At 35.9% G+C, this 13,252-nt stretch overlaps 1 protein-coding gene across 1 annotated transcript in view; it reads left to right on the plus strand.

The window, feature by feature from the left end:
- UNC79 (unc-79 homolog, NALCN channel complex subunit) overlaps nt 1-13,252 on the plus strand; it is a 195,508-nt gene that overhangs the window by 16,103 nt on the left and 166,153 nt on the right. Inside the window, exons 4-5 of the mRNA XM_046647730.1 lie at nt 672-727; nt 1,399-1,528. Coding sequence (XP_046503686.1) covers nt 672-727; nt 1,399-1,528 — 186 coding nt within the window. The remainder of the gene's footprint in view (nt 1-671; nt 728-1,398; nt 1,529-13,252) is intronic.

Here is a 13,252-nt window from a genome sequence, read left to right on the forward strand (position 1 = left end):
AGGGTTGGAAGATAGACTAGGGAAGGTATAAATCAGGTATCTAACTGGGGTGAAAGCATCTTTCTTCCCGAAGTCAACGTAGGCAGATCATAGAAGTTTACTGTTGTGTAGCTTTTAAAGAATTCCTCAACGAGATGGAATTGGTGATCAAATGATAGAAGATTCCCATTCTAAGTCCGTTATTTGCTTTCTGTCCCACCTTTGGTGAGATAGGAAACTAAGCCTCAGTTTCCTAACTGCAACATGGTGGTTCTGAGACAGTAGGTGTAAGGCTCTTAGCAAATGCCGACACACAATGAATGCTCCGTAAATGTGAGCTTGTAGTATGATCCCATGAGGCTACTTTTTTTCCTATGTAGTTTTTGATTACATTGACATAAGTTTATGTTCTGGAAGTATGATTACTAGGGATCTTTCTTAATACTTCCTTTGTTAATAAAATGAAAGATCTTGGAATAAAACTTGATAAAGTCAAGGGATTATGTGATTTTTGAAAAGTATGAATATGTAGAAATAAGTAAGTTCTAATTTAATGATTAGAGTGAGAAATAAGTAAGTTCTAATTTAATGATTAGAGTGAAAAGTCATGCTAATATAGTTTATTAAATATCAGAGGATTTTTTTATCTGGTATTTACATTTCATGTTCAAATTACATTTTCTTCTTTACAGTGTATCATTGTCAATTATTGGAATGCCTCATGAAATATAAACAAGAAGTCTGGAAAGTAAGTTTTGGACAAAATTTAACTCATAGTCACAAACTTGATTTGTACAGTATAGTAAAAATTGTTTGCATATTAAAACTATTGTTTAGGTCAAATTTATTTATGTCTTAGTATTTTGGTGTGGTAGAACCTAGAATTATTTCCTTACTGGTTAATTTTTATCATTTAGAGCAGAAATGGTACTTGAAGAACACAGTGGCTTGATAAAGAAAGTAATTAGATATCTCTTATACTTGGAATTCAGCAAATACTATATTATGTGGCGATTTTATTTAATTTGAAATGTTGCTTGAGAACCTGTCTTCTTTCAAATAGGAGATGTGAATTGTTAAGAAATATGTTTTAGGAAAATATTTTTTAAAATACAGTCTTTGACAAACTGGCTAATGCTATTCTAAAATTGTTTGACATTATTCTGAGTAGAGGAGAATTTATTAAAAGATGGTGTACTTTTGAATGCTACCTGGGGGGTTTATTTATGAGACCAATAAATAAATAATAAAAAATAATATTTTCATATGATCTAATCTGAGAAGCAACCTAGATGATGAGATTCCAGAGAAATTTGCCACCTCAACCCTTCCATTGGAATTTTCACTGCTTTGGTAATATTGAATGAGCTACTTTTATTTTTATTTGATAAGTCAAAGTATGCTTCCTGTTTCCTTTAGGATCTTTTGTATGTGATAGCCTATGGGCCTTCACAAGTGAAACCTCCAGCTGTGCAAATGCTGTTCCATTACTGGCCCAATTTAAAGCCTCCTGGGGCAATAAGCGAATACAGGGGCTTGCAGTACACAGGTAAGAGAAGAATGGTTCTGTGGTGCCCCATCTTTATTTCTCCTACGACGTCTTTGCCTCACCTACTTATATATTTATTTATCTTGCTGGATTATATTTACATGCCTTTAGACATTATTATAATCCTTTCTGAAACTAGGTGGTATAAAATAAATTAATTTCAAAAGCACTTAGGACACCATAGCAGATTGCCTAAGTCTCAGTCTCCTTTGCCATACACCTGGCCTGTGGTCTAACTACTGCTAACGTGAGTCACTACAAAGGTGAGTGATGCTGCAGATTTGCTCACCGGTTAGCAAAACCCCAGGTGGCTAATTCTGCTCTGATAAGAAGACTTGGAGCACGTTCAACATTACCGGTTCATACACTAAATAAGAATTAGGTGATCGTGATAGCCTGGTTGGACAGGAAGAGTCAACAATTGATGAATATTTGTCTAACTAATGACTGAGAAGTAAATGCTGGATTTAAATGTAAAGATGTATAGTTACCAAAAACCAAACAAGCCCCAGGTCCTTTGTTGTTTATGTTTATCTACTATAAAATCAAAGAAGCAACCTATGGCTGATGGAGTTTGCCCCTGACTACCCTCTCCTCCCACTTAATTGTGTAGATATTTTTCTGAAAATGAGAGAGGTGGATGTTTTGGCAAAGTTAACTTTTATTCACGTTATTGTGAGATTGTATACTGATGTTATGAGTGTCTACTTTCTTGAAATCACTCTTCTTTCCAAAGGTGTCTTGAAGTCATTCAAAAGGGATTTAACTTAATTCAGGTGTCTGATTTATGTTCCTGATTAAAGCCAAGTGTTAGAGATATTAATGACTGTTTTTTGGCCTTTGATGGTCCTTGGTGGGCTTATTCTAAACTCAGAACAAATAATATTGGCCTTAGTGATAACAATATTAATTAAAACAATGAGGGTAGATAGTAAGTAAATTTTAGAAAAATGAAAATTGGTATCATTTCTGTTTTATTCTCTACCAATAGTAGAGAATGTCCAAGTGTTGTCAAGTGGATAATTTGAATATAAAAGCAGGAAAAAAGTTGGAAGCATTAATAAAATAAAAGGTGAAATGACTGAAATATTTGACACCAACCCCTTCTCAATAGATCCCTGAAATAAGCATTTACATGATGTGTGAATGGGTAACCAGTATCAAATGAAATTTACTAAGTTGGTGAATATTTGTAGAGTAACTATTATGTGCCAGGCACTAAACTTTTTGTTGATGGTATAAGAACTGACACAAAACCAGACCTCATGGAGCTTAATGGAATCTAGATATGGAAATTCATTCATTTATTGAACAAATATTTATGAAGTATCCACTATTAGCTAGGCATTATTCTAGGCACTGGTGGAAAGTGATGGAAAAAACAGACTAAACTCATGAATATCTTGGCATGTACATTCCAGTTGTGGGGAAAGATCAGGAAATCTCCTTACAGTGTAATAGGTGCTAAGGTAGAGCAAGTACAGAGAGCTGTGTGAACACACAGGAGGGACCTCTAACCTCACCCTGTTGGTGGGCAACTTTGGGTAGGGTTAACTTGTCAAGGAAGGTTCTCGAGTGAGTGATGTGTAGGGGAATACTTGAAAGATGTGTGAACCCTGGACGTCAAAAGGGGAGTGAATCATGAGTGAGTCTGAGGCAGAAGGAACTGCCTGGGTTTCAGACTTGGAGGCCAAAGACAGTATGGTTGCAGTTAGGAGCTAGAAAAAGTCATATGCAGCCAGACAGTGGAGTGGCAGGAGGAGAGGAGCCAGACGAGGTAAGCAAGAAGCCTGACAGGGCTGGTGAAGGAATTGAATTTTATCCTAACGGCAAAGGGAAGCCACAGACAGGTTTTAGATGGAGAAACCACGTGATGAGATTTTCCTGTCTGGAACATCCCAGAAGACCAGCAGGTGGACAGCCACTTCCATTGACCCCTGTGACCCTACCGTCTCCGAAGGGCCAGCCAAACCTGTCTCCCTAGAGTGGCTCTGCCTCTGCATACTAAGATCAGAGTGACTCCTTCACCTTCTCTTGGCCTTTCTGGACAAGACGCCTCTGTCTATGGGCCTTTATTCTTCTGTCCCTCGTGTAATCATACCTCCGCACACTTCCGTTCTTTCAACAGTGTGTCATTGTGTGCCTGCTACTTGCCAGGCACTAAGGCCCTGGGGAGGAAGCTCTCTTGGAACTCCCATTCTAGGGGACCATGGCACTCTATTCAGGAAACAAGAGATCATAAAAAAAATTAATCATTCTGATCTGTGTTTGACTATTTATCCAACACTGGCTGCTTGTCAGACATTGTTCTAGTTGCTTAGTATCTCATTTAGTATTTTAGCCTTCTGCTAATTGAACACAATTTATGGACCAAGCACCATTTTGGGTTTTATAGACATTTTCTCGGTTAATCCTCACAAAAATCTTGAGAAGTGGGTTTTCTTCTTTCAATGTTACAGATGAGGAGTGGGACACAGAGTTTAAGTAACGTCCCTAAATTCACACAAATTACAAGGGAGCACAGCTTGAATTTCAACCTACATCATCTTCATTGAAAACTCACAGTTTTCTGTTCTAACAGGGTGACATCACTTCTGTCAATTCAGTTCTTTAATTAACCTTCAACTGGAGCATTAGAAATTTTCTGCATTGCGTGTCTCAATGAAAGATGAACTAAAGGACATCAGTATTTAGGTGGCACTACAACCCTAAATATTCTTAATAATAAAAATTATATGGAGACAGAATTTTAGGGGTTGGAAGCTCAAAGATGAAATGCTTTCTTAGGGACCAGCAGCTTTTGTATGTTTTCCCAGTAATTTATTTCCTTTTTAAAAAGTAAATTTCCTTTTTTTTTTTGAGGGAGATTAGCCTTGAGCTAACATCCACTAATACCCACCGCCAATCCTCCTCTTTTTTGCTGAGGAACCTTGGCCCTGAGCTCACATCCGTGCCCATCTTCCTCTACTTTATATGTGGGACACCTGCCACAGCATGGCTTGATAAGTGGTCCGCAGGTCTGCACCCGGGATCGGAACTGGCGAACCCTGGGCCGCAGAAGTGGAACATGTGAACTTAACCGCTGCGCCACCGGGCCGGCCCCTCGCTTCTTTTTTGTAAAAGGAAAATTTGCTTTTAGAAAAGTAAGAAGGAAAAAAATAGTACTATCCAGAAATGACCACTGTTAACATTTTGGTATATTCCCTCCAGTGTTTTTGATGCACATTTTAAAATAAAATAGGCATCATATTCTATATAGTTATACAAGATTTTCCCACAACCTTTTATTATGACATTTTTCAAATACAGAAAAGTTTAAAGAATAACTCTATGTACACACATATAGCCACATAGATTTAATAATTGTTAATAATTCACAATAATTTTAACTGTGCATATATATGTATATAAATTATTTATTGCTTTTTAAGCATAGTCACATAGGAATATTTACAACTCATATGAAGAAGATCAACTAGTGAGGGTTTGGAAGGCAGCTCTGCTCACCACCATATCACCAGCGCACACTAAGTAGTGGGAATTTGGTAATCTACAATATTTGCCTCTTTTGGGTTTATTAGTATTTATCTACAACAAAAACTACTCCAATTATTTTGGTCATTAAATATGAGTCTTGAAGATGCAAGAATTACAGTGTTTCCTGGCAATGAAAGTAGCCATTACGCTGTTCTATAAAACTCTGCTTCTGTGGGGGAGAAAGAAATTATTTAGCAATTTTCTTGGTACAGTGTCCCAACTAGTAGGTAATTTAGACTTTGTTTAAGCAAAGATAGCACCAGTTAATTGTGTAGTTTCCATCTGGACTATGGGACAAAAGAAGTGGCACAAGATATACGTTTCTGAGACAGAGACTGTTGCAGAAGTAGATAGAGAATAACTTAAGATAGCACTACAAGGTTAAGCTTTGGTCTGGGCTGCCAGATATCCAACCCGGCGTTAGTACACTTGGATTCTGGGGTTGTCTACAGTTAACTACAAGGTCTACCAGTCCTTTTATGTCATAACTTCCTCAATATTGAGTTCTTTTTCACCTCGATTTTGTCCCCACGTAATTAGAAACAATGTTTTAAACCTTTTTTATTGGTGCATTATACACGTGTAGAAAAACACACAAATTAGAAGTGTATGTGGAATATGTCCCACCGTGTTTACCATCATGATTACCTCTTCCTTCTATCCCAAAGGTGACCACTAACCTAACTTCCAACATCAGAAATTAGTTTTGCCTACTTTTGAATTTTATGTAAATGGAATCATATGTTATTTATTTGTGTGTGTGTGATTTGTCCATGGGTTGAGCATAACTGTGCTTCATTCATTTCTGTTGCTATATATATTCTAGCAAATGAATGTACCACAGTTTATGTATTCATTTTACTATTAATGGATATTTGGGTTGTTCTCACTTTTTGGGTATTACAAATAATGCTGCTATGAACATCCTTTGAATATCTTTTGGTATACACATGTGCAGATTTCTGTTCAGTATACACCTAGGGTAGAATTGTTGGATCAGAGGTGTGTATATATCCACTTTTAGTGGATCCAAAAGGGTTGTAGTAGTTTGTACTCCCATTAGCAGTGTGTGAGAGTTCTTTTTGTCTATATTTCACATTTTGGGCAATGCTTTGTTTTCAAAATTTTAGTCATTTTCCAGGGTATCCTATTGTGGTTATAATTTGCATTTCCCTGATGTCTGTTGATTAAATGAAGTTCTTATTTCTAATGTAATCAAAGTAGTCATCTTTTTGTTTGTATAAACTGCTTTTTATATCCTATCTAGGAAAATCTTTTGCTACTCCAAAATTATGACAATATTCTTTGTTATCTTCTAGACTATTTGGTTTTTACCTTTTACATTTAGATGTATCTGGAATTAATTTTTCTGTATGGTGTGAGGTAAGGGTCAATTTTTTTTAATCTCTTATGGATAGCCAGTTGACTCAATGTCATTTATTGAAAATGTTTTCCTTTCCGTAATGTTCTGTAGTACTATTTTTGTCATAAATCAAGTGTCTATTTAAAGATGGTTCTGTCTCTGGATTCTTTATTTTGTTCAGTTGGTGTATTTTTCCTTTTTGCAATACTACACTGTCTGAATTAATGTAGCTTAATAATAAAATTTCGTATCCTTCAGGGCAAGTCTTTCCACCTTGCTGTAATTGTTACTCTTTTCCTTGTCTCCACCTGCTTTCTCTTCTTCCTGTTCTTTCTCCTCCTCTTCCTGTTCTTCTTCCTCCTTCAAGGTTATTCCTAGCTATTTGCTAAGTTAAAGAGTTTTTCAAGTTAAACACACACAAACACACACCTAAACTACTAGGATTTTGATTGAAATTCCCTTGAATCTGTAGATCAGTCTTGGGAAGTGACATCTTTAAAATATTGAATCTTCCAATCCATGCACATAGTATATCTTTTTTTATCTAGGCTTTCTTTAGTTCCCTCAATGCTGTTTTGTAGTTTTCTGTGTAGATGTCCTGCCTATCTCTCATGTAGTGTGTCACTGAGTATTTATTTTTTTGATGTTATTGTCAACGATATATCTTTGAAAAATTACACTTTCTAGGGGCCAGCCCAGCAGCATAGTGGTTAAGTTCACACACTCTGCTTTGGTGGTCTGGGCCTTGTAGGTTCAAATCCTGATTGCAGACCTGGTGTCACTCATCAAGCCAAGCTGTGGTGGTATCTCACATAAAATAGGGGAAGATTTGGCACAAATGTTGGCTCAGTGACAATCTTCCTGAAGCAAAAAGTGGAAGACTGGCAACAGATGTTAGCTCAGGGCCAATCTTCCTCACACGCACACACACAAATTACATTTTGCTAACTCTTTGTTGCTAGTCTGTAGACATGCAATTAATTCTAGTATGTTGATCTTGTATCCAGCAACCTTGCTAAATCACTTTTAAATTCTAATAATTTATCTTTAGTTTTGTGTAAAAAATTGTTTTTCATGTGTACAATTATATTATTGTTGAATAACAACAGTTTAATGTCTCCTCTTCAACCCTTAAGACTTTTATGTCTCTTGCCTTATTGCACTGGCTAAAACCTCCTGTGCTATGCTGAATTCTAGGTTCTTTCCTGGTTGCTTCTTTGACCCATGGGTCATTTAGAAGGATGATGATTAATTTCTAAACATATAGGAATTTTCCTGGTGAAGTTTTTTATTGATTTATAGCTTGATTCCTTTGTGGTCAGGCAACATACTTTATATTATTTCATTCCTTTGATACTTTTTACACTTTCTTTAGGCAGTTGTTTGTTCTATATATATCAACTAAATAAAATTTGTTAATTGTGTAGTTCAAATCTTCTGTATTCTTATTGCATTTGTGTCTATTTCTTCTATTAGTTACCAAGAGTAGAATGTTAAAATCTCCTACTGTGATTGTGGATTTGTGTATTCCTCTTTGTAGTTCTGTCAATATTTGCTGTATAACTTTGGAGGTGGCATTATTAGGTGCATACAAATTTAGAATGCAATATCTTCCTGGTGAATTGAAACTTTTACCATTATGGAATGCATGTCTTTATCTCTAGTAATGCTTTTTTGTGTTAAAATCTACTTTGTCTTTATGCTAGTATAACTACACTGTCTTTCATGAGTGTTTGTATAATTTTGTGTAAAATTTTCATAAGTTTGTATAACTTATTCCACCCTTTTATTTTCAACTTTTTAATATTCTTATATTTCATGTGTCTTATAAGCAGCATGTAGTTCTGTTTTTTAAACTCAATTTTCATGACCTTTGCCTTTTATTTGGAGCACTTAGTCCATATACATGTCATGTAATTACTGGTATATTTGATTTTAAATCCACTATTTTTCTCTTTGCTTTCTTTTTTCTTTTTCTCTCTCCTTTTGCATTGAGTATATTTAAATATTTCATCTTTGTCTTGGTGAGTTATTCAGTCTTCTGCATTCTTTTAATCATTACCCTAGAGATTATTCCATGCATTCTTTTTTTAAAAAAATTTTTTGGTGAGGAAGATTGGCCCTGAGCTAATATCAGTTGCTAATCCTCCTCTTTTTGCTGAGGAAAATTGTCACTGAACTGACACCTGTGCCAGTCTTCCTCTATTTTGTATATGAGATGCTGCCACCACGGGGCTTGATGAACAGTGTGTAGGTCTGTGCCCGGGACCCAAGCCCTCACACCCCAGGTTGCCAAAGTGGAGCACATGAACTTAACGTTAACCCTATGCCATGGAGCCTGCCCATACGCCATGCATTCTTGACTTATCAGTGTGCAGTATAAAATAGTACTTCTACCTTTTCCTGTAAAATGACAGAATATTTTAACTTCTTTTACCCCCTCCTGACTTCTGTGCTATGCTCTATTTTTTATAATTCAGCAAAACACAATTATTATTGTTCTTTGCAGTCAATAGTCATTAGATATTGTTTTTTCTTACTTTTTTTTCCTTTTTATATCTCTAAGTCCCTGTCTAAAATTTAATTATTTTCCTTGATAATAATCTTTTACATTTCCTTTAGTGCCATTCTCTTGGGGATAAATCTTTTCAGTTAGTGTTTGTCAGAAAATGTCCTTGTTTTGCCTTTATTTCTTTTCTTTTTTTTAAGATTGGCCCCGAGCTAACATCTGTTGCTGAGGTTCAGCTAACATCCATCATCTCATACAGATACAATATAAAGAAAACAAAGAAGAAAAGAAAAACAAAAGAGAAAGAATTTTCTCCTTGTTATGAGAACTCTTAGGCTTTGCTCTCAGCAACTTTTCTGTATATTGTACAGCAGTGTTAACTATAGTCATCATATTATATGTTATATTCCTGGACTTACTTATCTTAGAACTGGAAGTTTGTACCTTTTGGCCACCTTCCTCTAATTCTCCCTTCCTCCACCTGCTGCCTCTGGTAACCACGTGTCTGATTTCTTTGTCTATGCGTTTTATTTTAGATTCCACATATCAGTGAGATCATACAGTATTTATCTTTCTCTGTCTGACTCATTTCACTTAGCAGAATGCCTTCGAGGTCCATCCATGTTGTCACAAATGGTAGGATTTCCTCATTTTGTTTTTTACATTTTATTAAGATTATGATAGTTTACAACCTTGTGAAATTTCAGTTGTACATTATTGTCAGTCGTGTTGTAGGTGCACCACTTCACCCTTTGTGCCCTCCCCCCACCCCCCCCCTTTCCCCTGGTAACCACCAATCAGTTCTCTTTGTCTATATGTTTAACTTCCACCTATGAGTGGAGTCATACAGAGTTCGTCTTTCTCTATCTGGCATATTTCACTTCACATAACACCCTCAGGGGCCATCCATGTTGTTGTGAATGGAACGATTTTAGCCTTTTTTATGGCTGAGTAGTATTCCATTGTATATATACCACATCTTCTTCATCCAGTCATCAGTTGATGGGCACTTAGGTTGCTTCCACGTCTTGGCTATTGTAAATAATGCTGTGATGAACATAGGGGTGCATGGGACTTTTGGAATTGCTGATTTCAAGTTCTTTGGATGGATACCCAGTAGTGGGATGGCTGGGTCATATGGTATTTCTATTTTTAATTTTTTGAGAAATCTCCATACTGTTTTCCATAGTGGCTGCACCAGTTTGCATTCTCACCAACAGTGTATGAGGGTTCCTTTTTCTCCACAACCTCTCCAACATTTGTCACTTTTTGTTTTGGTTATTTTTGCCATTCTAACAGGTGTAAGGTCATATCTTAGTGTAGTTTTGATTTGCATTTCCCTGATGAGTAGTGATGAGCATCTTTTCATGTGTCTATTGGCCATCCGTATAGCTTCTTTGGAGAAATGTCTGTTCATGTCCCCTGCCCATTTTTTGATTGGCTTGTTTGATTTTTTGTTGTTGAGCTGTGAGAGTTCTTTATATATTATGGAGATTAACCCTTTGTCAGATATATAACTTGTAAATATTTTTTCCCAGTTGGTGGGTTGTTTTTTTGTTTCAATCCTGTTTTCCCTTGCCTTGAAGAAGCTCTTTAGTCTGATGAAGTCCCATTGGTTTATTCTTTGTATTGTTTCCGTCTTCTGAGGAGATATGGTGTCTCAAAAGATCCTTTTGATACTGATGTCAAAGAGTGTACTGCCTATATTTTCTTCTAGAAGACTTATTGTTTCAGGTCTAATCTTTAGGTCTTTGTTCCATTTTGAGTTTATTTTTGTGAATGGTGAAAAAAAAATGGTCAATTTTCATTCTTACATGTGGCTGTCCAGTTTTCCCAGCACCATTTGTTGAAGAGACTTTATTTTCTCCATTGTAGGCCCTCAGCTCCTTTGTCAAAGATTAGCTGTCCGTAGATGTGTGGTTTTGTTTTTGAGCTTTCAATTCTGTTCCATTGATCTGTGCACCTGTTTTTGTACCAGTACCATGCTGTTTTGATTACTGTAGCTTGGTAGTATGTTTTGAAGTCACGGATTGTGATGCCTGCAGCTTTGTTCTTTTTTCTCAGGATTGCTTTAGCAATTCGGGGTCTTTTGTTGCCCCATGTGAATTTTAGGATTCTTTGTTCTATGTCTGTAAAGAATGTCATTTGGATTCTGATTGGGATAGCGTTGAATCTGTAGATTGCTTTAGGTAGTATGGACATTTTAACTATGTTTATTCTTCCAGTCCATGTGCATGAAATGTCTTTCCTTCTCTTTATGTCGTCATCAATTTCTTTCAGGAAAGTCTTGTAGTTTTCATTGTATAGGTCTTTCACTTCCTTGGTTAAATTTACCCTGAGGTATTTTATTCTTTTTGTTGCGATTGTGAATGGGATTGAGTTCTTCAGTTCTTTTTCTGTTAGTTCATTGTTAGAGTATAGAAATGGTACTGATTTATGTATGTTGATTTTATACCCTGCAACTTTGCTGTAGTTGTTGATTATTTCTAATAGTTTTCCAGTGGATTCTTTGGGTTTTTCTATATATAAGATCATGTCGTCTGCAAACAGTGAGAGTTTCACTTCTTCATTGCCTATTTTGATTCCTTTTATTTCTTTTTCCTGCTGAATTGTTCTGGCCAAAACCTCCAGTACTATGTTGAATAAGAGTGGTGAGAGTGGACACCCTTGTCTTGTTCCTCTTCTCAGAGGGATGGCTTTCCGTTTTTGCCCATCGAATATGATGTTGGCTGTGGGTTTGTCATGTATGGCCTTTATTAGGTTGAGGTACTTTCCTTCTATACCCATTTTATTGAGGGTTTTTATCATAAATGGATGTTGGATCTTGTCGAATGCTTTCTCTGTATCTATTGAGATGATCATGTGGTTTTTGTTTCTCATTTTGTTAATGTAGTGTGTCACATTGATTGACTTGCGGATGTTGAACCATCCCTGTGTCCTTGGTATAAATCCCACTTGATCATGGTGTATAATCTTCTTAATGTATTGCTGTATTCAGTTTGCCCAAATTTTGTTGAGGATTTTTGCATCTATGTTCATCAGTGATATTGGCCTGTAGTTTTCCTTCTTTGTGTTGTCCTTGTCAGGATTTGGGATCAGGGTGATGTTGGCTTCATAGAATGTGTTAGGGAGTGCTCCACCTTCCTCAATTTTCTGGAATAGTTTGAGAAGGATAGGTATTAAATCTTCTTTGAATGTTTGGTAGAATTCTCCAGAGAAGCCATCTGGTCCTGGACTTCTATTTTTGGGGAGGTTTTTGATTACTGTTTCAATTTCTTTACTTGTGATTGGTCTATTCAGATTCTCTGTTTCTTCCTGCTTCAGTTTTGGGAGGTTGTAAGAGTCTAAGAATTTATCCATTCCTTCTAGGTTGTCCAGTTTGTTGGCATATAGTTTTTCATAGTATTCTCTTATGATCTTTTGTATTTCTGTGGTATCTGTTGTGAGTTCTCCTCTCTCATTTCTAATTTTATTTATTTGAGTCTTCTATCTTTTTTTCTTAGTGAGTCTGGCTAAGGGTTTGTCCATTTTGTTTATATTTTCAAAGAACCAACTCTTTGTTTCATTGGTCCTTTCTACTGTCTTTTTTGTTTCAATTTCACTTATTTCTCCTCTAATTTTTATTATTTCCCTCCTTCTACTGACTTTGGACTTTGTTTGTTCTTCTTTTTCTAATTCTGTTGGGTGTCATTTGAGATTGCTTATCTGAGATTTTTCTTCTTTATTAAGGTGAGCCTGTATTGCAATGAATTTCCCTCTTAGGACTGCTTTTGCTGTGTCCCAAATGAGTTGGTATGGTGTGTTTTCATTTTCATTTGTCTCCAGATAATATTTGATTTCTTCTTTAATTTCTTCAATAATCCATTGTTTGTTCAGTGGCATGTTGTTTCGTCTCCACATTTTTGGATTTCCTCATTTTTTTATGGCTGAATAATAGTCCATTATATGTATATATTACAACTTCTTTATCCATTCATCCATTGTTGGACACAGTTTGTTTCCATGTCTTGGCTATTATAAGTAATGCTGCTGTGCACATGGAGAAGCAGATATCTTTTTGAGTTAGTGTTTTTGATTCCTTTGAATATATTCCCAGAAGTGGACTTGCTGGATCATATGGTAGTTATATTTTAAATTTTTTGGGGCATTTTATTTATTTATTAAAAATTATTTTATCGAGGTCATAATTGTTTATAACTGTGTAATTTCAGGTGTACATTATTATATATCACTTTATGTGTAGACTACATTGTGCTCACCACCACTAGTCTAGTTTTTATCTGTCACCATACGTATGTGCCCCTTTACCCCTTTT

The sequence above is a fragment of the Equus quagga genome, chromosome 20 (assembly GCF_021613505.1).
Source record: "Equus quagga isolate Etosha38 chromosome 20, UCLA_HA_Equagga_1.0, whole genome shotgun sequence".
In the NCBI taxonomy this organism is placed as follows: Eukaryota; Metazoa; Chordata; class Mammalia; order Perissodactyla; family Equidae; genus Equus; species Equus quagga.